The sequence below is a fragment of the Anopheles coustani genome, chromosome 3, assembly GCF_943734705.1.
Source record: "Anopheles coustani chromosome 3, idAnoCousDA_361_x.2, whole genome shotgun sequence".
In the NCBI taxonomy this organism is placed as follows: Eukaryota; Metazoa; Arthropoda; class Insecta; order Diptera; family Culicidae; genus Anopheles; species Anopheles coustani.
The window spans coordinates 49,303,512-49,328,314 of record NC_071288.1 but is presented as its reverse complement, the minus strand read 5'-3'; the positions used below and the strand labels follow the sequence as shown (position 1 = coordinate 49,328,314).

Here is a 24,803-nt window from a genome sequence, read left to right as displayed (position 1 = left end):
TAACCTGATTCAGCCGGTACACGAGCTGCTTGCCGCGCGTATTGACCGCATTGGTCAGCTTCACCACCAGATCGGCGATCTCCTTCGACAGGTCCTTCTTCTTCTCCGTTATCAGCGCCTGCCGATCATCGATCACCTTCATGGCGCTCGATAGCAGCACCTTTTTGTAGCTGATTTCGCTCAGCAGCGCACTCAGGCTGCTGCGCGTCTCGCTGGCAATCTCGTTGGCAAATTTGTACTTGTGATCCCGGTGATCCACCAGCTGGCAGTCCCGGCACGTCAGCCGGTCGCACGTTTCACAGTATAGCGACAGCTTTTCCTGTAAGGAGAAGTAACAATATACATATTTCAATTAGCTTCCTAAATAAATTATTCCCTTAAACATCTATTAACCCCAGCATAAAAGATATATTAAGAGTTGACGCTTTTCTTCCATCTACGATAAATAAAATAAGTGTTCCATTATTTAAATGCCAACCAATGTGGTATTTTGTGAATGGCGATACAGAGAAAAACCTTGACCTACAAGCAAATTAACGAATGGCTCAAAATGGCAGCGTCATAGACCGCTATCTTTAATGGCGCATACCTTAAATGCTATGCAGTATGTCCCGCAATAAACGGGTTCACTGAGATTGATTAGATGAAACCAGATATCGAGGCCTTCGCTTTTCATTTGTCGTTTTTTCATATTCATATATTTTTCATATTTACGGTGACATTTTTGGTTTTCGAAGAAATATTCAGAAAACGGAAATAAGTCGTACCGTGGTATGCAATGTAATAAATTAAAATAATGCATGTTCTTTTCAATAAGATAACACAAATCCAAACGCCGGCGCAATCGAAACGCGGCCATTAATTGAACCACGGCGGAGTGTGTCAAGCGCCCGTAACTAATGAACAACTTTATTATCCTGATTGTGCAAGCTACAAGCCAAGCAGCAATCGAGCTCATTTAGATTCATATCAACAAGCAAATATCTTGAAATAAGCGTAAGATTAGTCCGAACACTGGTGTAAGCATGTTCTTAACCCGCCGGTTAAGCTGGTACATTTTAATTACGCAGCATGGCTACTCAATTACTTGACAAGATAGAGTTTTTATGTAACCATTTTATGTTTGAAGTATTAATTGCTCTGAGCTCAATGTTAAATATGCTAATTGAATATGAACCCATCTAATATACCACAAGGCCGTACCCGTTGTCGGTAAATGTGGATACAAATGGTAAAAGATTGCTTCTTGCCCTCGTTACCATCCATGCAGCTTCCGCCCGAACGCATATTATTCTATTTATGCGATATTTATTCCAGTCCCATATCCTCCTCCACCCGCGACCAGCACACCGGCATAAGGCACATCGGATAACACGAGTGGGTCAGGATCCATGGCCCTGGCCGTATTTGAAGGATTACTGCTGCGGGTTATGCTGCCGTTCCGCGTGTCGGTCGACCATCTGGGGTGGTAGCATATAAATTTCATTGAAATCCAATTTATTCGCGCTCGTTTTCTTCCTCGTACGAGAGAAGGAGACAGGACGAGTGAGCGTGTGGGGCAGGTGGTACAGATATTACACGCCCGCCGTACATCGCATGCTTATCCTATCCGCAGCAGAACGCCGCTGCAGCTGCACTTTCTCTTCGCCCTTTGTCGTCCTTTGCCTCCTGCTCGTGGGACCTCTCCACTGAAAAAAAAGCATGGAGCCTCTCTGTGAAGGGAACTCTGTAGTTTGTTAAATAATAAAAAAAAATCCATCATCGAATTTGGGGTTAGGATTTCCATCATCCACGGCATTCCGACGAAGCGGGCGTGTGACGGGTGTAAGCCGACAGCAGCAGCTTCCAATCACGAAACTTATCGACATCGATCATGATTATGCAAGCGTTTCGTCGACCCCCATGGGAAAGCGGTCGACCGCCCCAAGTGTCATTCTGTCAGCGGCTGACGCTCGAAAGGCTATTTTAATAAACCGGTCACGCGGGTACCGCGACCAGCCGTTGCAATATTAATGTTGACCCGGTGTGTCATGTGCCGAAATGTAAGCATTTTCAAGCATGTTCCACAGCTCACTGCATAATCGTAAAATGTTTGCCTTAAAATGAATGGCTACATGTTTCGGTGGCCACTCTTTTTCTCATATCCACGCTACGTAGGTGCACGTTACGCCCGTCGACTCCATTTTCGTTGAAAGACATTGCAAAAATACACACTGAAACCTTAAAATTGTGTTCTTAATCGATTGGTACAGTGTAAAATTATTAAAAAAAAAAGTCAAAAACCACAAATATCAAATACATACAAACTTTACCATGTTCAGGTCAAGCAAAACTTTTTTTTTTAATTTAAAAATCAAGTCGAGTCATCAATAAATGCTTGCATCGATAATTTCATCCCCTGACTGTCAATAACAAAAAGCTATTCTCCTTTAATTAGCACTATTGAAGTCGATTTTGCACGACACCACCGTCCGATGGCTGGTTATAATGAATGGTTCATAAAACGAACCACATTTCGCAGTTTATGAATCGTTAAGCAATGAATAATGCACAAATTGCATACACCAAAGTGCGCTTTAACGTTTTTACAATCGCCAACGGCAACCGTCATTTAACAATTCAAAACGCTATTAAGATTGTGATTGCATGAACATCACGTAAGCCACAGAAGACGAAAAATAACTATAGGTAATAATGATAAAAGATATTTTTTTTTTTGCATCCGCAAGTACATAGATTGGAAATCGTTAAGAAAAGTCATCGCGCAGTGTAAAATCGCTTGCTTGTAAAAAAATAGTTAAATCACTGTATAACAATATGAAACAACAAGAAAAACCTCATCTCAAGTGCTTGCTTTATCTAGATTCTGCTATATTGTTAATTGTTAATGAAACGATCGGTCAAAAGCCCCATCATCATTACGTATCCTTACAAAACGCACTTACATTGGTTATGAAACGGTACCGAGTTAGAATAAACAATGACGTGGCCAATTTAATCTGACGTGTGCTTTGTCTATTTTCAAACAGTTAAAAATTATGTAATTCATCCGATAGTGGAAATGAATCAGCAAATGGTGTGCACTTTCCAGTGACAAACGAAAAAACAAATAGAACAGAAAAGAATCCCCACCAGAACCAGGAAGGGTAAATGACCAACGTACATACACTAGGCGGGGAATCAATACGAGCGCGTAATTAATCATCCCCAGCGCGGAAGATAATCCAGGAGGGGGTTTAAGCATAGACAAATGCCGATAAGACTATCAAAGGGGCAGGTGATTAATGGACAACGGCATACATTTGCCTTTTGCCGATCTGAGTCACATAAAGCATGGCGAGGCGATCGGAAAGCTTTGCAAGCACACCAGTTATACCATACAACAAACAATAATAATTGGTTTACGAAACAAATAATCATAGATTTTATACATTTACACAACGGAAAAAACGCGTGAACATCGATGCAACTGGGCGGGAAAGGGGGAAACTTTAACCTTGCTCATCAAACTTTAAATTAAATAACTTATTACGCAAAACCCGGACGGCAACCTCCTCCTCCTCCTCCTACTCCTCCTTGCGATGTGCTGACAGAACGGAAACGGTTTTACTCGCTGCTAAAAGGATTCGAATAAACACGTAAAACTCCGAATCAACAACCAGTGTTTCATTAAAAGTTGTTTGTCCCGCATTTTCCTTTCGTACGTACATGTGGTGGCCGCTTATTTCCTCGCGCTGCAAACGGGTGTACGTGAGGACATTCCACATGTTGGCACGTGTGACAGGCAGCAAAGGCACAGTACGAGCACGGTACAAAAACCGCAAAAAGGATGGCATAAATCATAGCGAAGGGTAGTTTTTGCTCTACTCGTCAAACACTTTCAAGTGACGCTAGAGTGATTCGCTTTTTATTTTTCAAAGGTCCTGTGCGTCCCGTGGAACGCTGGATTTCAAAAACCGTTTTTCAACTAGCAATACTTTCAGTCGCGAGCAATATAAACTTTTTGAAAGGTTATGAACAAAGGCATATTTTTTTATATGGCGCCATAATTGAAACCCATTCGCGATTTACATTTTTTTTAACTTGGGTAAAATAATGGCAAAGTTAACTCGTCGATGCCAAGCATCAAGCGCATTTCACATATCGTTCGCACGTGTAATTTTGTGTGGGAATTTCACGTGAACATTATACACGTTTGCTTTACGTGTGCGGCTGTTAAATGCATAGTTGTTCTACGTGGGAATTGGTGTGTTCATGTTGGGTTTAGGTAATTACACATGGCGGGTTTAGTTTTTACGTGCAGAAGTGAACCGTTCCACCATGGCACAGCCGTGAGTAATAAAAAGCTAATAAAGTTATATAAACTTCGTTACTTCTTTATCGACGTGCTGCGCCATTGAGCCCAAGGGACCTTTGAGTTCCTTTCCTTATAACGTTCCAAATCCTTCTAACGGATTAGGCAAAACGGTAAAACCTCCAAGACTATTTTGGCTTAAAACAAACAATCTCATCAATGTATATGAAAGTGAAGGCCCAACTCAAGTCCTTGACTATCAACGATAATGAACTATTGTTCCTACACAAGTGGACACGTGGGGTACGTTGGCGTTGATTATTAATAAATGGAAGCTGCGCTTGGCGTACATTTGACACAAGCATATTTGACACACATACATCCTCTCTGTCCCATCCTTGTTCGATTGTCCGGTTTCAAGCAACAATCCGGTCGTTGTTAGAGGGGTCATGAATCCGGAGATCGGTCGGCGGGCTTCGGGTTCCGAGGGAAGAAGGTCAAACCAAACAACGAACCCATGCAGCAAAACCGCAAAAGCCCTTGCCTGGTGGCAGCCGCAGAACGGAAATTGGTTAATGAGTGTGCCCCGGGTGACAAACAATGGCCTACAATGTTGTCTCGTGGGGTCGGCAATGTGGCGTAAGGTTGTTTCTCGGACAGTATGTTGCAGTGCGGTGTGTAAAAGCTCCCTTCCCGAACGGTATCAAAGCCACACACGCAAGGAAGGTGGAGCAAGCGGTTTGCAAACGAACCGAGCCTTCAGAAGGATTCATTGTCTTTTGAAGGAGAGCTCCCCAATACAGAAACCGCTGTTGCTGGCGTTGCGGATGTTGCTGTGCCGGACGATTCCTTGCTCGAAAGCATGCCCGGGGTTGATGTTTTCCAAGGCGGGTGTAGTACTGGTAAACCTAAAATTAAATTAGTTTGGCCACACTGTACACAGGCAGGCCTCTGAAGACAAAGCAACACCAGGGACCCGACCGACCGCACAGATCGCACCACAATTTTAGCCACCCCTGCACGAGAAAGGCATCGCAAACCAACGTTGTCGTCGGCGAAACGATGGAAAACTAATGGACCAGATCAGCGTTTGAAACGTGACCAGAATTTAATGCTTCTGTGCAAGCAATCTGGTTAGTGCTGCTTATTATTGCCGAAAGCGATACGTTCTAAGTCTGTGCAAAATCTTTCCCTCACAATCTTTCTCACCTTACGGAGTGGATGTTCCATTTTTCCTAGAACTTTATCGTTGGTTCTTTACTATCCGGACGTTCGTCTTACCGAGATAAACAACAATGTTGCGCCACTGACTATTGATTGGTGGTATGGAAGAACACAAAGTTCGCATAGTGGCTATCAACGCATCAATCTACAAACTTCGCCAAACTTTAATTATATAACTCCATCACCGTCCTTCCCCTTTCGCTAAGTGAACTTAGGCAGAGGATAGCACATTCTCTCTCTCTCTTCTCTATCGCGGTCTATTAAACTTGAGCCAGGTCTGGCCAGGTCGATATTATCTTTAATTGACTCCACTCGTTGCTCTCCACCACCACTCTGCGAGTTGCCCTATTGGTTCACGTAAACTCCCATAATGTATTGAAAGTTGTACCACTCAGAGTTCAAGACTATGTTTTCTACATATTGTGGATCATGAAACAACCTGGAACATCACGGTTCATTCATAAAGCAATAACAAGGTTTTCAGAGCGGGTAAAGGAATTATGCCAATCACGACTAATTCTGCAGGAAAATGTGCTAATTTTTTCAACAACACAGGATTAATGAGTTCTGCAAGAACTTTCTTGAGTTTTAGATTGAGGCTCTGCCTCTGAACTTACGCCTGTACAAGGAGGCAAGTTCTGCAATTCTTAGGCCATAGGTCAACTCTTCCATGAGTTGAATAGGATTGGTTATATCGTGTCTTAAAAGTATGTTCCGATGGAGAGATAAGAGCAGTTTAATTACAACTACTTGATTTTATTAAGTACAACTAAATGGTATATTTAAACAATACATCATTTAATTCAAACACCTCATCAAAATAAGGGCTTCGATCCTATCTTATCTAAAACAGCAGAGATCAGATATATTGTAATGAACCAGTCACCCCCAGCGTTGTCTACGGTAAATACGATGCTAAAATCCCTTAGTACCAACCTGCGGATGCATTTCGCACATAATGTTCTTGCCGGGCAGCCCATTGCTGCCGGTCGGCTCACTGCAGGCCGCCTCCTTCGGCTTGATCGTGTGCTCCTTGGTGATCTTCAGCCGCTGATGCGCCTGCACGCAGCTATCGCAGATGAACTCGGCACACTCGACGCACCAGGAGGTCGCACTGGCGTCGTCGCTGCAGCTGCTGCACTTGATCTGATCCTTCGTCGACTCGACGCTGCCCGGGTTGTCTTCGCTGCTGGAGGCGGTCTCGCTGAGGAACACATTCTCGATGATGTACTCCGGCCGGCTCTCCATCTTGCACACCGGACAGACGAGCGCCGAGTTGTGCGACAGATCGGAGAGTTTCTGCTTGATGCACGCATGGCAGGCGATGTGCAGACACTCCAGCAGCTTCGGATGGTCGTTCGGTGTGAGTGTCTGCTGGCACCAGACGCACTTTGTCGGCGCCGGCGGTTCGTTGGCGGTTTCCGCCTCGTCCACCTATCGGGGAGGATATGAAAAGAGCAAATCATTAGAAACGGGAATTTGGGGGATGAATAATCGAAGCAGCATTGTCGAAGCTTGTATTACATTCAGAAAGCAAACCAAACCGTAACTTACTTGCACCCGAGGCACAAGACTTTGCAAAGCCTCCAGGGGCATCAATTCATTCGGGAGATAGGTAGCCATTTTTGCATAAGGAAAGTATCGCCACGTGGACTACGCTTTAAATGATTCACCCTTCGCCTTAAACAAGCTTCACCCGAAGACCTTCGCTGGAACGGTTTAAGTTTTGCAATTCAATTCCACATCCTACCGCGAGGTCACACGAAGTTGCACTAAAACCCCTCGACACTCGGCGGCCACTAAGAACAAAGTCTGCGAACAATCGACGGTGGTCCCTCCGATGGGTTCAAGGGAAGCGTGGCAGGTGCGTTCGGTCAAAAAGGTTTCCTTTCATGATAGGATCCACCAGGAGGTGGACACGGTGCAAGAGTAACACATCCACCAACCTGTTGGATAAGCACACGTCACCCTTACCGGACAGCTTGACCAACCACCACAGACCACGTCAGGGGTAACTTTCTTCCTAGGGTATTTGTCGAATACCCCACCCCTACACTGCAGTGGGAGGGTTTTTCGTTAAATTTTCCATTACTCAATCATTACGATTCAAATCGCTAAAAGCAACAGTGCCTTAGTAGAGTGACTCGCCCCAACCGGCATATTTGTACACACTAATGAAGGGGTTTTTTTAATAATTGCCGGCTCAAGGGGGAGCTTTTTTGATGAGCTGCAGCTGACACTATCGAGCTACGAGCCAAACGCGGCCTGGGGAGTTTTGCTATTTCTCTTTTTCTGTGGAGGACACGCCGCTTCCTATGTTCAATAAAACGCCAATGTCATTAAAAGCAGCCTAATTGGGTGATCGTTTTTTTATGGTTCATATGGATATATGATCCTGTTACATCCACTGTGTCCTTGTCCACAGTGCTAACAAACCCTAAATTTAGCCGCCAACAAGAGTTCACCTAATGAATCGAAGCAAATGACAAGAAACTAAAGGCGTTTTTAAAATAAGCCATGTTACGGAAAGCAAAGAAAATGATCACTTGTTTGGACAAGAAATAATTCCCACAATTTGTACAAAGCACCCATTTTTTTTTATCTCCGTCAAGTTAAACCAACAATTTATTCATGCTATGGCGGGCGAAGGCCTGCCGGAAAGGGGCATTTATTGATCTTTGCGAGTAAAGCTCGCCGCCGGGTTCGAGATCTTATCGTTCAGCGCTGATAAGTGTAATCCTTTTACCCGATAAGACTCATCCTGAGCTCATTTTCTCTCACCCAAAACGGATATTCCTAACGATTGCGGCAACGTTCCGCACGGAGATAAGATAAGCGCAAACGATGATCGCTGAAGGGAAGCACAAAACAACATTCCTTCACTGTACCCCGAACGAAAAAATGAAATACGCCGGCCTAGGGCCTCGCGATCGGGACGAAAAGGAGAAAGTGCCGGTGCATTATTTATAAGGTTTGGTTCTTTTTTTTTTTGTTTAATTATTTACTGCCAGCCATGATAAGGGGAAAATAAACAAACCCCTCGGCCGCCACACAGCACCGACCGTCGTAAAAGTTAAACCAATCACAAAGTCCAGCTGCACCAGTGTTGTTGTGGTCGACCAGTTTCGAGCGCCTGTTCAAACGAGATACGACGTCGAATGGGGTAAAGTTTGGCAACGTGGCAACACCTTAAATGCGCAACATTGAGTCAAACCAGTGCTCGGTCCTTTTTTTTTGTTTTTTAAAGGCGCAGAGTTAAGCGGTTAGTCAAAACCATACCTGCTTCACATGGCGATTTGACTCGAATGGACTGGCTGCTGCCTGAAAGACCGCCGATTGTTTTTGGTTTGATAAATGTTTGTTGTACAATTCCAATCAACTCGCGCAACAACCGTAAAACTTCGACGAAGAAGCGATCTGAATGTGCGCCATTGAATCGTTCCCCAGTTGGTTCAGGCTAATCGACGACAACTGTGTATTCCGGACGCAAACAAAACAAAATGGAGCGCACATACCCTTGACAGATGAATTGACAATCAATCTTCTTATGTGGTGATCTATTTTTATGTGTTTTAATTTAAAACGAACTGGAATGGTGGAGTATGACCATGTTGAAATCACATAAAAATGAATCGCTACAAGTGATCAGCATTTTGGTTGCTGACGATCAGTCCTGGGTTCGGATTGGGCAAACGTTTTTGGTTTATTATCCTTCGTTCCCAGCCTATAACTTCTTTCATTTACTACTGGGGCATATCAAGTTTAGATACGATCTTGATATAACTTCTCGAAAGGGTATTTCCATTTAAAAATTAATTCATAAGGTGCCATATTTTTAAGATTATTATATGGATCTGACTTTTAAAGTAAATTTGACAGTAAAAAAACACAGTTTTACTGATAAAAACGTAATGATCTATCTGGCAAAGTTGCTAGTCAAATATTGCACTTAAGGTCGATGTCTCAAAGCTTATACCTGAAATTCAGCAGAAAAACTCTCTTTTTGTTTTGTGAGATCTTATTTTATTGATGAAAATGCAATGATCAATCTGGTGAAGCTTATACCTGAAATTTAGCACATGAACTCTCGTTTTGTTTTATGAGATCTTATTTTAAAGTCAATATTTTTGTTACAATGGGAGGGAAAGTTTTTTTTTTATACAAACGATAATTGCAAAATCCAAAAATAAAAAAGAGGTAGATAATAAAATTGTGTAGTGACAAGCATAACACATCGTAACTTCACACTCTCCTTTAAATGTGTAACGGTCAACAATGCTCCTATCAATAAACAATGATATTTCACGCCATCATCAATCATCATTCGTCTTCATCATTCCCCATTCCCTTCTCCCCAGCAAACCAAACTATGCAGATAAGTAAGGAAGAGAAAAATAAATTTATCAAGCAAAAGTTCACTGCCATTACTCTCGAACTTCCTTCCCACGTGTCAGATATACACATTCATTACCATAACGGCGACGCGACGGGGCACTCCCAACCCTGTACGCTTTCCTTCGACCCCGTCCGACATTCAATTCAATTAAAGCAAGATAATAAATTGCACTTTTCGAAATGGTAAAACAACAGAAAATGTGACCGCTTCAATCATCAAACCGGGAGATAGAACCGAATGGACCGTGACAAACGTGACAAAACCCACCCCCGGTACGATTGTCGTGGGTAACGGTCGCCCAAAATGACTTCGCGATCGAGGAGCTCCTGATTTCGTATTCTCCACCGAAGCGCCCAGCACGGAGGGTGTTAAATGGCAAGTGTTTGCCGGAGAAATCCGTTGCATATTAATGAAGGGGGTGTGGAGGAGGTTAGAGACTTATTAGGATGTCGGGGGCTGAGGGTGTGCTTTAAAGTTCGTTCACACGAGTTCACACACCCCTCGTTGGATTGAAAATCTTAATGCCATTGTAGCCATCAGGCACTGAATACTGGTAAGTCTCAAACGAGATTTTAATAACCAACAACTATGGTGTGGGTAAGTCATTGCAGACTCTTGTCTAATAATCTTTTCAATTACCGACTACATTACCAAAACAAATCATAATAAATTACAAATGATAGTCAACCCGTTCCACAACTAAATGTGTCCTCAATACTACCGGAGAGACAGACTCCGTCCTGGGCTGCACCGCTCTCGGATTGTAGGCGAATCAGCGACAGGTTGTCACCGACAACCACGCGAAAGATCTTACAACAAATAAAAAACGACGCACGCAAACGATCACGCGGCTTTTGGTGTTGTCCCGTGGGTTTTCCACCCACCGCCTACCAAAAAAAAAATAACAACGTGTGCCATACATCCAATGATCCCGGGCGTGCTGCAGAACATACAGTAAGACACAACGAGACCCGTGCACACGCAGCTTGACGAAAGCGAACGCCTAATGACGGTCTGGGCGAGTGGCGAACGAAAATTAAACCAAATCACGTTCGCCACACAGAACAACTTATGATCGCGTCCTAAAATCCACCATTTGGGGAGAAATGGAGTTTTAACGAGACGGCGAGGGCGTGTTTGGGGGAGAGCTTGTTCTCAACCTGCCTCCCGAAGCGGAGATGGCCGCGACCTCGTGGCGATGTGCTGCTGCTGGAAAGTGTCATAATTTGACGATGGGTATAAAACATTCGAATCAAACGCAACAGCAAAACCGACCACTTCCCTGGAGGGCAGAAGAAATCCATATCCTACGCAAACCTAGCGTCGTGAGTGCTCCAATTTTAGCGTTTACGACCGGACACCGGCTTCTTGGGCGGCGGAAATGTTAGACCAGACAGGCCATATCTTGTTTCGGGTCGTGAACAGTTTGAAAAACGAGCAAATGTAGGCGTAGAAATTTAACGAAAGAAACTTTTTCTTATTCTAACCATAACCGACGGAGGAAAGCGCTCTTGAAACAAATTTAAAACACAACACTGATACACTTTGCGCCCACGATAGCCACTCTACCAGGTGTTCTACACCTACACATTCAACTATCAGCAATTTTCCATTGATTTCCATCACATTTCCAACACATTTATCTTACGCAAGATGTACAATAGTAATTTATTCTTGCTTTCAAAATTGGCTTTCTTGCCTACGTACGTTACCTTATACGGGTGCGGCTGTTTCCAACAGGTCTAAAGACATCATCGTGATATCAAACTACAGAAATATGATCTTCGTGCATGCGCCCAGACGGCTGACATGTTCGCTTTACAAGACAAGCTTAGTATCAAGACTCTACACGAAAAGAAAAGTCTGAGGAAACTCCATTTGTTTGTGATCCTCCTCCTCGTTTTGTTTTTCAACGATGTAACCATAATGCCAATCTCGCCTACCAGTTCCCTTCATGGCCTGCATCCAGCCCTTCAGTATGGTCATGATCGGGTTTAACACGTTTTAACTATCATCAGATAAGGCGGGAGGAGACGAGAAGGTACGCCAAATGGAACACTTCCAAAGCTGGTAAATGTAGGCATGTGTTGCATGTATAAGAAGTATTTACGGAAAAACCATTTTTAGTGAGTCATCTCCCGGAAAAGGAGGTTAATCTAGAAAGTAATCTATTATGTGCTTGTTGTATGTACCTCAAAGAGCCTATGGCGTCAAAAATGACTGTGTCCCTTTCTAATAATATACAAAGTTGAGTATTTTTGAGTTCCAAAACCCAGGATAGATATCACTCAATGGACAATCACTATGAAATCTTTCATAATACAGTTCAGCAAAATTAAATCTAATGGCAATCAAAGCAAAAGCGGTCCCTCCGAAACGTTTCCTCAGCAGTAATCAAGTGGCGCGTTTTATTATACTATCAAGCTTCAGCACAATATAAACCCATTTTCAACAACTTCCCCATCCAACGTTGGAAACGAAATATGGAACGAAAAAAATAAAACGAAACTTTACGATAAAAGCAATTTTGTCTGATTACAGTAATTGAATGAAGCAGTCAATGCATCCCCCTCCGGTAACGAAGTTCGTTACGCGGTGCCCCGAGGCAATAATTCTTTTTCTTTTTTTTCGTTTTAATGTTAAGAAAAGTGTAATGGTTAGAGTTTTTGTAAAAGGAAAAAAAAAGACGGAAAAGTGGTTTGAAAAACACCCCAAAGGGAGCCGGAAGCAAGACAATGAGATTGCATTTGACTCGTCCTATTGATGAAAAGTTAGTGGTTTTTACTACAGCAGAAAGGTAAGAGAAATGAAAGCCATTCTTCAGCAGAACGGTCGGAAACGGCGCACGACGTCCCGCGATGAGTAAGTTGAACTGACAATTTTCACAAAAATGAACGCAGCGGAAGAAGCGGATGCAGCGGTTCTCGGGACGGAAAAAGGATTGGCGATGGCATTTCCTGCAAAGCTCCCGCGCCGGCACCTCAACAACAATGCCGCTCTCGAGGTGAACCAAATGTTGTGCGGGAGAAAAATGTCCGAAAAATTTATCATAAAGAAAATATTCCAAATGTTTCGAAAGTTTTGCGTCATTTTGGCGGAGAGAGCTCTAACGTTCCCTGTCCGTAAAGCAAAGGGGCGAGGGGGTTTTGAAAAGTTTTATTAGTTTTATTTTATGATTGGATATGTATTGTTTGTTATGAAACCAGCATCTGGCTAGGGTAGAAGAAAAAAAAGCACCACAACAGGAGGAAACCGGCTGAACTTGCCGTACAGTTGCAGGGCAGAAGATGAAGTTTTGTCTCAATATGTATATATTACCGAGGAACTGCGAGAGAATGATTCGCGAATTCCAGAATTCCGTTGCTTGTGGAAACATTTCGCGGTGGAGGGATAAAGAAAGAATTGAAATAAAAGGTTCTTCATACGCAATTTGAACGCAACCGAGGTCCGGTTTTTCCTCATCTCTTGATGTTCAGCGACATTCTCTCTTAGTAAGGGTAGAAGGAGTATAATAAAATTTGAAACGCAAAGAAAAAGTGAAATACTTAAAATCGTTCAACCATGCGTCGGTACGCAAGAAAAGTAATATCTTCACCAAATCTCTCTCAAACGCTCTACCATCATCAGTATACATGCATGGTGGAAACGCAAAACAGACGGCTCAAAAAATCCCTCTCAACCGAACTGATCTACATCGCTTCGGAAATGCAACCATAAATAACAGGATTATAGAGATTTTGAGCAAACATTCAAACGACTTCGCTAATGCCGGCCGGCAATCCGGGCAACGAAGAGGCAGTTGGTATGCTGGCTTTGGTATGGCATACTTTCGGTGAAAAGCATAATCAATTCATCGTTATCCCACCAGATTAATCATCCGCCAATCGGGGACGGAAGACTGATGCGGTAGAGTCAGTCCATTTGACAGGCGCTGGGTAGATTAATCAGGTTGATTGTGTAGGGACGATTGTACGCAACCATTTACCACATTAATTAAACGAGATTATCGTCATTAAATGCAAATCAAATCAAATTCACAACGCTTTTCAGATACTTTTTGAATCGACAATCCATCCATGTTAAAGAAGGAGAATTATAAAGCTTTGCGTACAAATATATTAGTTAAAATTGAATCTTCTACGTAGATTAAGATTCACTCGTATGTAGTGTTGTGCTTAATGAATCTTTTAGCGAGACTAATTTATATGAATCTTACACCTAAGATTCATTCAGATGGATTCATGAATCTTTTGGGATTCGAATCTTCAAACCTTAATTCCAAATCTTTCGAAACCTTAATGAACCTTCTTGGATCTGTCACGAATCTCCAGGATTCTTTCACTGGCGTGGATCATGCAACAAAAAAAACAAAAAGAAAAAAGGAGGTCCCTCTACACACTTTTGGCCCATCACTTTTCATCAGTTGATACATTTTTGTGATTCATGAATCCCTCAACCAAAGATTCATGAATCCCTCAACCAAAGATTCATGAATCTCCAAAATACAAAGAATCATTCAAATTCATGAATCTGAATCTCGTACGTAATTAACTGTTTCTCTCCTAGGAACGACGATAGGATGTTGAAACTGGAGCAAACTGGCGCAGAAAAGAGTCAAGTTCCAGTAATGTAATGTCCAACATTACACACGCGGAACATTTTCAATTATGTAACGAAGCTAACTAAATAAAGTGGAACAATGCCACAAAAAAGAAGTACCTCATTGTTCGGCACGAGAATGAACGCGTCCAACAAAAAGGCATCAGCATAGTGAAAGCTTTTCATTTCCTCCCGCATTGTGCTATCGTCAACAATGGCAGGACTTCCTAATTCAAAATATTGAATTTCTAGCACAATCGATTCAAAGAATCGTACATTGCAACGTCAGCCAGATGAAGCGCCAGAACGAATCGAATGGAAACTGATAGATATTCTTGCCGACGTAAATGGACCATTTCTCCGTTTGGAACCATCTGCAAAAGAAATGGCCATCTTGGGGTTAGGCAAAACGGCGCCGCCATTGGTACGAGACTTTTGATGGTCGATTCCACAGTTCAGTAGTTTCTAGCGTTTATCTTGTCGGCATAAGAATCATTTCATTGTTCAACTCAGCATATGGCAGTGTTTGTTATTCAATCAGCACTTTTCAACTCGGTCTTGTGTGTAGAATAAGAGAAGCATGAAAAGAGCCTTCACTGCCAATAGCATGCCGTCGAAGGATATGCTTTGAGTGCTTGACAAACTAAATATCTATTGCGTTCAACGGCCAAAATACTCCGCACTTGCAGTGGTTCCCTTCCAAGTGGAAATCAAACACAATAAATTTTCATCAATACGACATTAACGTTCGCGATCGATCAGCACGTGGAAGCTTTACTACTAGCGGTCCGAAAATTGGACGTACACACAAGAAGGTGAAGTAAAACTACACCGCAAGAAACGCTTGCAAGGAGCCGTGCCATCTATTTCCTTCCCCTAAACCGAGAGGAGCACAAAACCGACAAACAAAAAAACCGAACAGAAGCGACAGCTAGAGAAGGTCTGCACACGTCATCCGCGGCGCAAGAAACGGGACATAAAAATAAATAACACCGGCTATAATAATAAATGACAAGCATTAACCCCAAAAACGAGAGTTTTTCTCCATTTTCTTACTTTACAGTCGACGGCACGAACACAACCGCCGCCGTCGGCAGCGTCTTCACCTGCATCGCCGGTGCGTGACCGGATACGATCGTGGGCAGAGGACGACGGTGACGACGACGACGACGGACGCACGGTCGACCTCGTCCCTTTTCTGGTTCATTCCGCCCAGGGGCATCACATCTCCACGTCTATTTCCTTTTCTTTGGCAGTGGCGTGTGGTGTCTGTTCGGCAAAAAATGGCGGTTTTTGGCGGGGGGGATGCAGAACGGTGTACGTCCGTCGTTCTTCCACCGCTCGATCGTTAGATGAAGGCAAGCGAAAGGAAGGAAGTCGCCGATCGCTGAGCGTCCCACTTAACCGGCGGCGATGGCGGCGGCATGCTCGCCTTCTCTCCCCCCCCATTGACGTCCACCTGAACCTGAAGCGACCCTAAGCGCGCGATGCAACGTTGCCAGTTTTGCACAGGCACAGCATTAGAGCTGCCGCCGAACGGGCAACATACGGCAATGACGGCAACGGCGGAAACGGCAACTGACACACATGGCCCACGGCTCGCTTAGGACATCTGCCAATTAGGGTTTTAATTCGTGTAGAGTATCATTTTTCCTCTCCTAAAATTAACGGTGTTTGCCAACATTGCGTCACGCTTGTTTATAATTGACACTGCCAAACGATTTGATCGACAAAAGTTGTTTTTGGTATATCAATGATATAAGCCTTAATCAAAGTGACACGATGAACTTTAAGGGGAACTCATATTGCATACATAGATATTTTTAAGCTGTATAAAACTATCCCAAATTTTGTGTTCCGAAAATTTGCCTCTTTACATAAACCCTGGAAAGACTACACACGAAAGGAAGAATCCCTTCCCAATACATATTTTATGTGTTTTTGTCTAGACTCTAGAGGCGTGAAATACAATTATAATAAGCATTTGGCTTGGCTTTTAAGTTTAAAAAATGTCTTCAATGTACGAAGTATTATAGATGTGTAACTAAGAGATTTCCTTTAAAATTTGAATAAATTTTCATATTGATCTAAGCAAATTATTGGAAGAAACCCCTTATTTGACCTGTACGATCTTTTGAGTTAATTAAAAGGAAACTTAGCTGCAGAATGGAATCCCAATAAAATTAAAATGTTGTTGGTAAGTTTATTATACAGTCTTTGTCACTATACTTTATCTCGAAAGCAGATGGCGTTGTCTCTAAGGCACCAAGATTTTAAAAAGCTCATCAGCATTTGTCTCTAAAGCATCTAGTTTTGAAATAGCTCATACACTTCTGCCTCTAACGCATCTGGTTTTGTCTTGTAGTCATCTACTTTTTACTCTGGTCAAAAACGTAATAATTCGTAAATAATTACACTCTAATAACGGTAACATTAATAAATTAATGCTTTGAAATTAAATTGTGCCAATTATCATGTATTTGTTACCGGATTTCCTGGTACATTTTGGTTTTCCCATTTCGAAATCCTCAGAAAAGCGATGAACGTGTGCACGAACTACGGAGAAGATAGTGTATTATCCTTGGATTGTATGTTACCAGTAGCCCAGCTTCGTAACGGAATTTGAATTGCATGACCACTAGCACATTCGCCAGAGATAAATTCTAAATTATTTGGGGCTCTGCTGAATTATGCACAAAAACTTTCCATTTCCTCTTGGCATAATTCACGAGCAAGCCGCAGCAGGTGCTTCCTTTTTCGTGGCCAGTGTCCGTGCAAAGGCGTGATTTGTACCATTTCTGTCCGAAACATCAATCAAACACTAATCTCTCACTCACTTACAGCGAAGACCCGGGCTGTTCTCGTGACCGGATGCCATCATCCCGGTACTAAACCATTTCGGTATGTTATATGCTTCGCGTGCATACCGTCAGCTTTTCATTCCCTTCCCCTTCCCCCTTCGCCCGTGGACAGATGGAAGATTAGCGACATTTGAGAAATTTTATTGTACGACAAGCCTAGAGAAGAGTACGACGGACGGGTTCGGGGGGTGGTGGGTCGATTTATGTGGTTGCGTGACATCATGCACACATTTTTATCGCTTTTCGAGGCAGTGTCCGGGTACTTGGTTTCATTCGATTCGAACGTTAAAGGACGATGGAAATTGTCGCTCTTGAGACAGGGAAATTCAGCTTGTTAAATTTGTCCAACTTACAAACGAAATACAACGGTATGTAGGCAAAAGATAGTCAAATTTCCTTGCAAATTAAAGCTACTATGCATAGCTGTCTCATTAACCGAAAAAGGATCATTTACTCTCCTATACGATTTCTCTTAATGAATGTATCATCGAAATTCCAATTAGGGTTCGGAAAAGCAATTAACTGTTTTATACAACAAGCAATCAGCAAACAAGATGCTATTTCAACATGGCAAGGCACTATTAACCAAAACCAAGATCGCAGCTGGTGCAACCAGCGGAAGCTTTCGGCTTTGGGGTGCCCCCTTGTTAGCTATTCATGCCAAATGCATTTTCCACCGACCCGTGCTCCGACTTGACCGTGGCACTGGAAACACTGGCAAATGTGCTCTGGCATGCCAGCGCAAAACCACCGCGCACAAAGCCCCACCGAACGCCGGGATAAATAAATTCGCCGGGCAAAATAAATAATTCATTTCGAGTACCATAAATAAATAATTCATCTGTGATTGTAGCGCGCAGAAAACGCTCTTTTCGGGGATGCGAGAGGGCAGGAAGACCGTTCCGGTCGTACGACCGATATCAAATTGCCAGCGAGCACACCACCACCGTCGTGGCGAGGGGTTTTTTGACGGCTGGTGGGTTCGGTTCAGCATTATTCATCAAATGGAATGTGATGTTATACATATGGATTTTAACTGGCCGCAATATTGGAGTCAGCAGCAGCAGGCAGGAATGCTTGTGAAATTTAATCACTTCGATTAACATTTTATCCTTATCGCTCTGTATCGGCTGATGCGTTCTGAGTAGCAGCGGGGCAATAAATATGAAAAAAGGACATGTATATTTTTACCATTTTAAATGTTGCTCAATTATAAAATGCAAAGTAATCATTATGCAGTGACACAATAATTCGATTTCGAATTTACAAATTCGAATCGATCATGCCAAGTTCCCATTTGGTTTCTAATGACTAATTTAAAAAAAAAACATGAACATTAACATAACACAATTTAGCGCGCATAAACAGTTAAATTCAGTGAGCTTAGATCTACAGTTAGTCACAATCCCATTTTCAGTCTTTGAGGATCAAACTTAACATGAACGATCCTCACTATAATCATGTCCTCTGATCATTAAATTTGATGTGACATTAAGCTGTCAGGCGGAAAGCAAGAAACTCATCAAAAACACTCACACATACACGCACACACACATTGTCGTGGGTCCTGATGAAACAAATGGATACAATATTGAGCACGACAAAATCACAATCAAAACCACCATTCGAGAGGTCAAGTGCGGGAGACGCGTCCCTGGGGTTTGGGAAAGCTTTTTCGGAAGGTTTTCTCCATTTTCTTTAATCTGCGCCATCATTCATTCGAAATGATGCCACTGGATTACGAAAACCAACCCCGGGATCGGAGGAAATAAGGGGATTACGGTTGCCGGTGGTCGGAAGGTAAGGAGGCACTGTGTGGGGGAAAAGCCAATGGGAAACAATTTCCGACCGAATAAATCAAGCTCGCCGTTTCTCGAATATCCTTTTTCTTAATTTTTTTTTTAATGGGATGCACACGGTTCGTTGCCATGAAAGATTATTCAGGATTAGCGGTCGGCGAGCATTAAACTTTCGAAAGCTTTCTTCATTATTAGCAGACATGTTTCTTCTTTACCAGTACCCTTTTGAAATCATTAGTTTCATTACTATTTTATTTCGTAGCTATTGAAAGATAAGAATGTTTTTTATGTTGGTACTAGGAAATTTATGATAAAATTTATTAAAATCTTGAGACGTTGGAACCAATAATACTCATCCTAGACAACTCCTTCCACGACGAAAAATGTGTACGTCCACTTGTGTAAGGCAATAAAGTCGTAATTTAGATGGCATAAATCAGATCAATATAGAAACGAGACCATAATGTCCCGATCGTTAACAAAGGCCGAAGAATATCAATGCCAATGCTACGAATAGCTAAATATGGTTCGAGCGAAATATTGCTTTCACTATCTACGTTTTATTCCGTCATACACCAAGTTCCACGTCGTTGAACGCCACTCAAGGCATTATGAAAAAATAGCCGTCAGTATGAAAAAGCAACATTCTATGTTCGAACAGTCAAAGTGAACGTAAAACAAGACAGTGCAACGTATACATAGTATGGTGGACATGAAACAGTATGCTTCAAAGGCAAACGTAAGAGACTTGTAACATTCATTCGCGTGGCGTTCTCATCCGGCTTCTACCGCGCAGGATAACCAGACAGGATAGGGCCTCCTAGCTGTGGTTGGGGAGTTGCGTATACCCACAACATCCCACCCCGACGCTTTCTCTAGCAACATCGATGTTTTATGAATACATTCGCTATGGCACTTAAATGTAAAAGCCCCGGCGTCGAACCAAACTGGCGTAATTGAATTCCGTCGAACCAAAGCCTGAATGAACGCGAACGATGAAAGGAAACCGGAACGGGATTGTAAAGGGCTTCCATCAAAAAAATGCGTCAAGTATGCTATTGTGAGTTTCGCCGGAAAACGGTACCATAAAACGTAGCATAAAAAAAGTGAACTTTTACGAATTGCTGTAGTAAAATTAAAATACGGCAATCGTTTGGCTTTAAACATGCAATCACATTCTACTACCGTACCCATTATTCCGGGGGAGTGCCTCAAATAAATCCCACATTAATTCTGCAGCAAACATTTTAAGCACGCTTTATAAAACGGATCGCTAGATAGGGTGTGTTGGGGTAAAAGTATTCCTGCGCATCATACATCTCCAAGGATCTTGGTTCGTCCGGACGAAGCCGCATATACCAGACGCCCAGCATAGCGTAGAGAAAACAACAAATTACACTAACGAACGAGCGGAAAGCGAATAAAAACCCAACACAACAAGTCTCAAGGACGCAGACAAGATTCTATGTAAATTTATGCAAATACTCGGGGGAAAAAAATAGACCGAGGGCTAACACGATTAACATTTTTCGTACGAACACAAGTTCTAACACATTCCCCTTGCTCGCTGTTGTCATGCCGACAAAAAAGCATGATCCTCTATTGTGTGCATGTGTGTGTGTGAGTATTGCTTTCATTTGCAAGAGATAATTTAAAATTTGAATATGAAATTAAACCTTATTTCGCTCCATCGACTACGCCATTTTGAGAGCCATACTTCTAAAGCGGAGCATAGGGGCAGCGGCCACAATCAACAGCAAAGGGCGAGGGGTATGCTCGTGGCCCATGCTTCAAGTGGTCACGGTCCAATGGAGCATGTTTTATTGAACAGTGTAATGTGCTTCGTTAAAAAAGCAGGAAATAGAACAATGACCAGAGCGTACCTTTAGCCTTTGGGTTATTTGTAAATTGGAATGCAAATATCCGGCATTGTGTCTGCCACGGGCAGAGGATCTAACATTGTAGTATATTCTATGGTTCGAATTTAAAACATCGACACACGAAAAGTATTGTCGATGTTAGATTAGTTTAGTAGAAGTTTCTTATGTTTTACAGGGTTTACCATTTGATAGGACAAAATAATAAGATGATACCACAAACGCAGTAGATGATTCCACAAACGTGACAGATGACAAGCCAAGTGAGGCATGTATACAACAATCGTGGCAGATGATATCACAATTGTGGGAGATGACAGCACCCTGTACTATATAGAAAACCCTGTATGTGAGAAACGTTCCATGAGATGAAACTATCAACTACCAAATGCATATGTTTGACGCATTTCCCGAGGCTCGTCCATCTTGTAGGTCATTTCCGTCCAACCGGCGGAACAGCTGCTGCGGAAGGGATGCAGGGAGACCGTAAGAAAAACACGCCGGAAACAGGCAGCTGCCCCCATCACCGTCGTTAAGCTTCCGTTTTTCCAGCGTGGCCGCGAAACTTACGAACAACATAATCGTGCCCTGGGTCAACATCCAAACAAAGCACACAGCAACACGCACACACATCATCAGCGAAAACGTGCGCAGCATGGCGTGCGTTCCATTCCGATGCGTGCTGGGACGCATTTTCCCGCGTCGCTCCATGCGGCACAACGCGCCGGGATAGCGTATTTTCCACGCCGGAGCACATTGACCAGGGCATATCTGTGTATGTGTGCGTTTGTGTGTGTATGTGTGTCGGCAGCATCTGAAGGGGAAAAGGGTTTACCATGCTGCTGCTGCTGCTGCTGCTGCTGCTGCTCGCTACCGGAGGTGGTTCGATGCGGCAACAGCGCAAACACTCCGGGACCGGATCGTATCTTATTTAGTAGCCGCCGCCCGACAGCACCGCATTCGTAAGCGTCACGCCGTTTGCGCACACCACGACGGCGGGAAATGGGAAGATAAACCAACCCCAACACGCGGAGCAGCGGGCAGCCCTTTGGTGCCTACCTCACACACCAGCTACTTTCCGCGGGAGAGCGGATGGATGGGCGGATGGATGCTTGCGCATAAACCAGAGCACACACCAATACCACGGCGGGCAAGCGAAAGGTCGTTATTAGGCCCGCGGGGTGTCCGACGCCAATAATACGACATGACATGTCCGAAAATGTTGGAAAAAAAAATGCGCAGCAAATAAATCGCACGCCATGCGGTCCAAAGGCACAGTAGACCAATTGTCAGAAGTTGGTGAGGAATTAAGTTAAGGGAACTATAGAAATGGATTTGCATCAAAATAGTATTTGAAGACTGCTAATAATATAATTTGCGACTTGTTTATAATCGGACCAGGGAGTATTTATTAATAAAATATTTTGTCATTGAGCAATTGGCAAAAAAAAAATTTAAAGTTCTTAAAGCAAATACATCTTTCTTGAGAAAAATATTGACCGCTGTAGACACAAATAAAAGAGAAATACTAATTACTCTAGATAGAGGTAATTCAGAGACCACCGGGCAGACACAGCTTGTTGCCTTTTGGATGCAGTATTTAAAAATTAACTCCTTTAAAAAAAAATTATGCACTGAATGCTATCAACAAACCAAGTCATATGAACTGTTGAAAATGTAGCTGTTACAAGTATCAAAGCAAAGGAAAAGTTGCACTGTTGTTCTTTGGAAAGCGTATTGTTACAACAGTACACTAAAGAACTACAAGCTGTTGGCGATTTCCAATGGCTAGGCTGTACTGATAATTTGTTTTGCTTTGCTTTTATACTCAATTTTTTTACCAAGTCAACACACAGTTAGTTCCAGAATATTTTGCGCAAATGGTTTATTCGTTTAATGCGTGGCGTGTGTGAAAATACATATAATGAATGCATGGGAAAATTTTACAAAAATATAAGGGCATTTCATAAATTTGAACAAAACTCTGTAAACCGAATTTTCCGAGATTCATTGGTAAGAATGATTTAAACACAAACATTTAAACAGTCTTTTTAACACTGGAACTACCGGTCCAGTTATTTTACCTGTGTTTTACAGTCACATTTATTTCTTAAGGTTAAACAATTCTACCAAACGATAATTGCATGACTTTCACACATCCAATGGAATGTTAATTTCATTGGAATTTCATTACAAATTTTCTATTCAGTACTGATAGAAATCGCGGTAGATAAATGCTAGCTGAAGTAATGCTTATTCCAAAGTTAAATCATCCAATAAGCTTTAAATTTTAGGCGATGTTTAACTTTGTTTCAATTTAAGTCGAACTCAAACTTTTTAAATTGGGCCTAATTCTTAATCCCACCTTTTTATTCATTTATTTCCTTATTAATTTTGGTTTCAAAATGTAAAAAGCTTTTCTTGAAAGGAAAATCAGTATAATTTTTCTCAAGCCTTCTGTAACATTTGTCCATCACGAAGCATTGAAATGGTTCACCATGCCTCGGTCCTTTATGCGACGTTGCCAAATTTTATTTGAATTTGGTTTAGCTTGCCTGGCGTACAAACACGAACTTAAACACAAAACCTGCAGGCTACACTGATCGCTGAAATGGGAACGCGCAGAATGCGCATGGGACGAAATAAGGGAACTAAAATTGATCCTGCACAAACCACCGAAGATACACACACACCATTACACTACAACATAAGGCAGGAAGAACGAACACAGTTTTGAAAAGTTTGGTACTTAACAAGAATTGCGCTCATACCATTTTTAATCAGACCATGGGACAGATGTCACCGTCGATCGCATGCATTCTGAAGCTAAACAAACCACGTCCGACACGCAAAAGATTCGCGACAATTACTCGTCAACAGTATCGTATAGACATCCAAGAGAATAAAGCTGCTGTCAGTGTTGCACTCCCTCGATGAAGAAAATAATAAATCCTGAAAAAGAAAACGAATGTCAATTTGACCGCGCATGCATACGCGCAGTCCCAAGAACTGTTTGTAAATGGACGCGATCCCTCAACCAACCTGAATCTGACATGATTTATGACACCTTCCTTCCATTTTAATGTTACATTTGATTCAATATACATGCGCGTGATGTTATTCTTTCGGGCACATTTGACATTTGTACGACCTTTGTTGAATAGCAGCGAGATCTCGAGGATTTAGAAATAAAAACTTCGGTTTACAAAAATGACTGTTCCGTGGATTTGGTATAAGCTAGAAAAACCCCTTGCACAGAATTTCAAACAAACATTTTTTTTTTTAAGATACGTTTACACCAAGCTGCATTCGAAAACAATTTGCATCGTCATGCAAACTTTACTATCTACGACGCGGTTTCCATAAGAAGCCATATTCCAACGTACAAACACACGGCCCCGTGCTGACATTCTCTCAGTGCGTCCATCTTACCCCACGAAGCTGTACTTTAATTTCTGGTGATCCGATACCTCGAACGAGCTAAACAAACAAGCCAGCAAACAAACACACAATCTTAAGCCAATTACCGCAAGCTTAAGCGGAACGCTTTGGCCATAAAATCGTGCCAACTAAGCATATGAAATTTCGTCCGAAAAGGTTTTTCCGTCACGTACGCCCAAGCCTGTGGAAACGATATGTTCCAAGAATAAGAACGGCTTGAAGAAACGAACCAAACCGAAACACCACAAATCATTTCCCCGTACGCGGCTCGTGCAGCGTTGCCAGTTTTAAGCGCAAGCCTTTCTCACCATT

General features: G+C 42.5%; 1 protein-coding gene across 1 annotated transcript in view; it reads right to left on the bottom strand.

Annotated features, from left to right (window-relative positions):
• LOC131259032 (transcription intermediary factor 1-alpha) overlaps nucleotides 1–24,803 on the bottom strand; it is a 48,606-nt gene that overhangs the window by 5,913 nt on the left and 17,890 nt on the right. The window contains exons 3-4 of the mRNA XM_058260448.1: nucleotides 6,455–6,952; nucleotides 5–319 (exon numbers count right to left, since the gene is read on the bottom strand). Coding sequence (XP_058116431.1) covers nucleotides 5–319; nucleotides 6,455–6,952 — 813 coding nt within the window. The remainder of the gene's footprint in view (nucleotides 1–4; nucleotides 320–6,454; nucleotides 6,953–24,803) is intronic.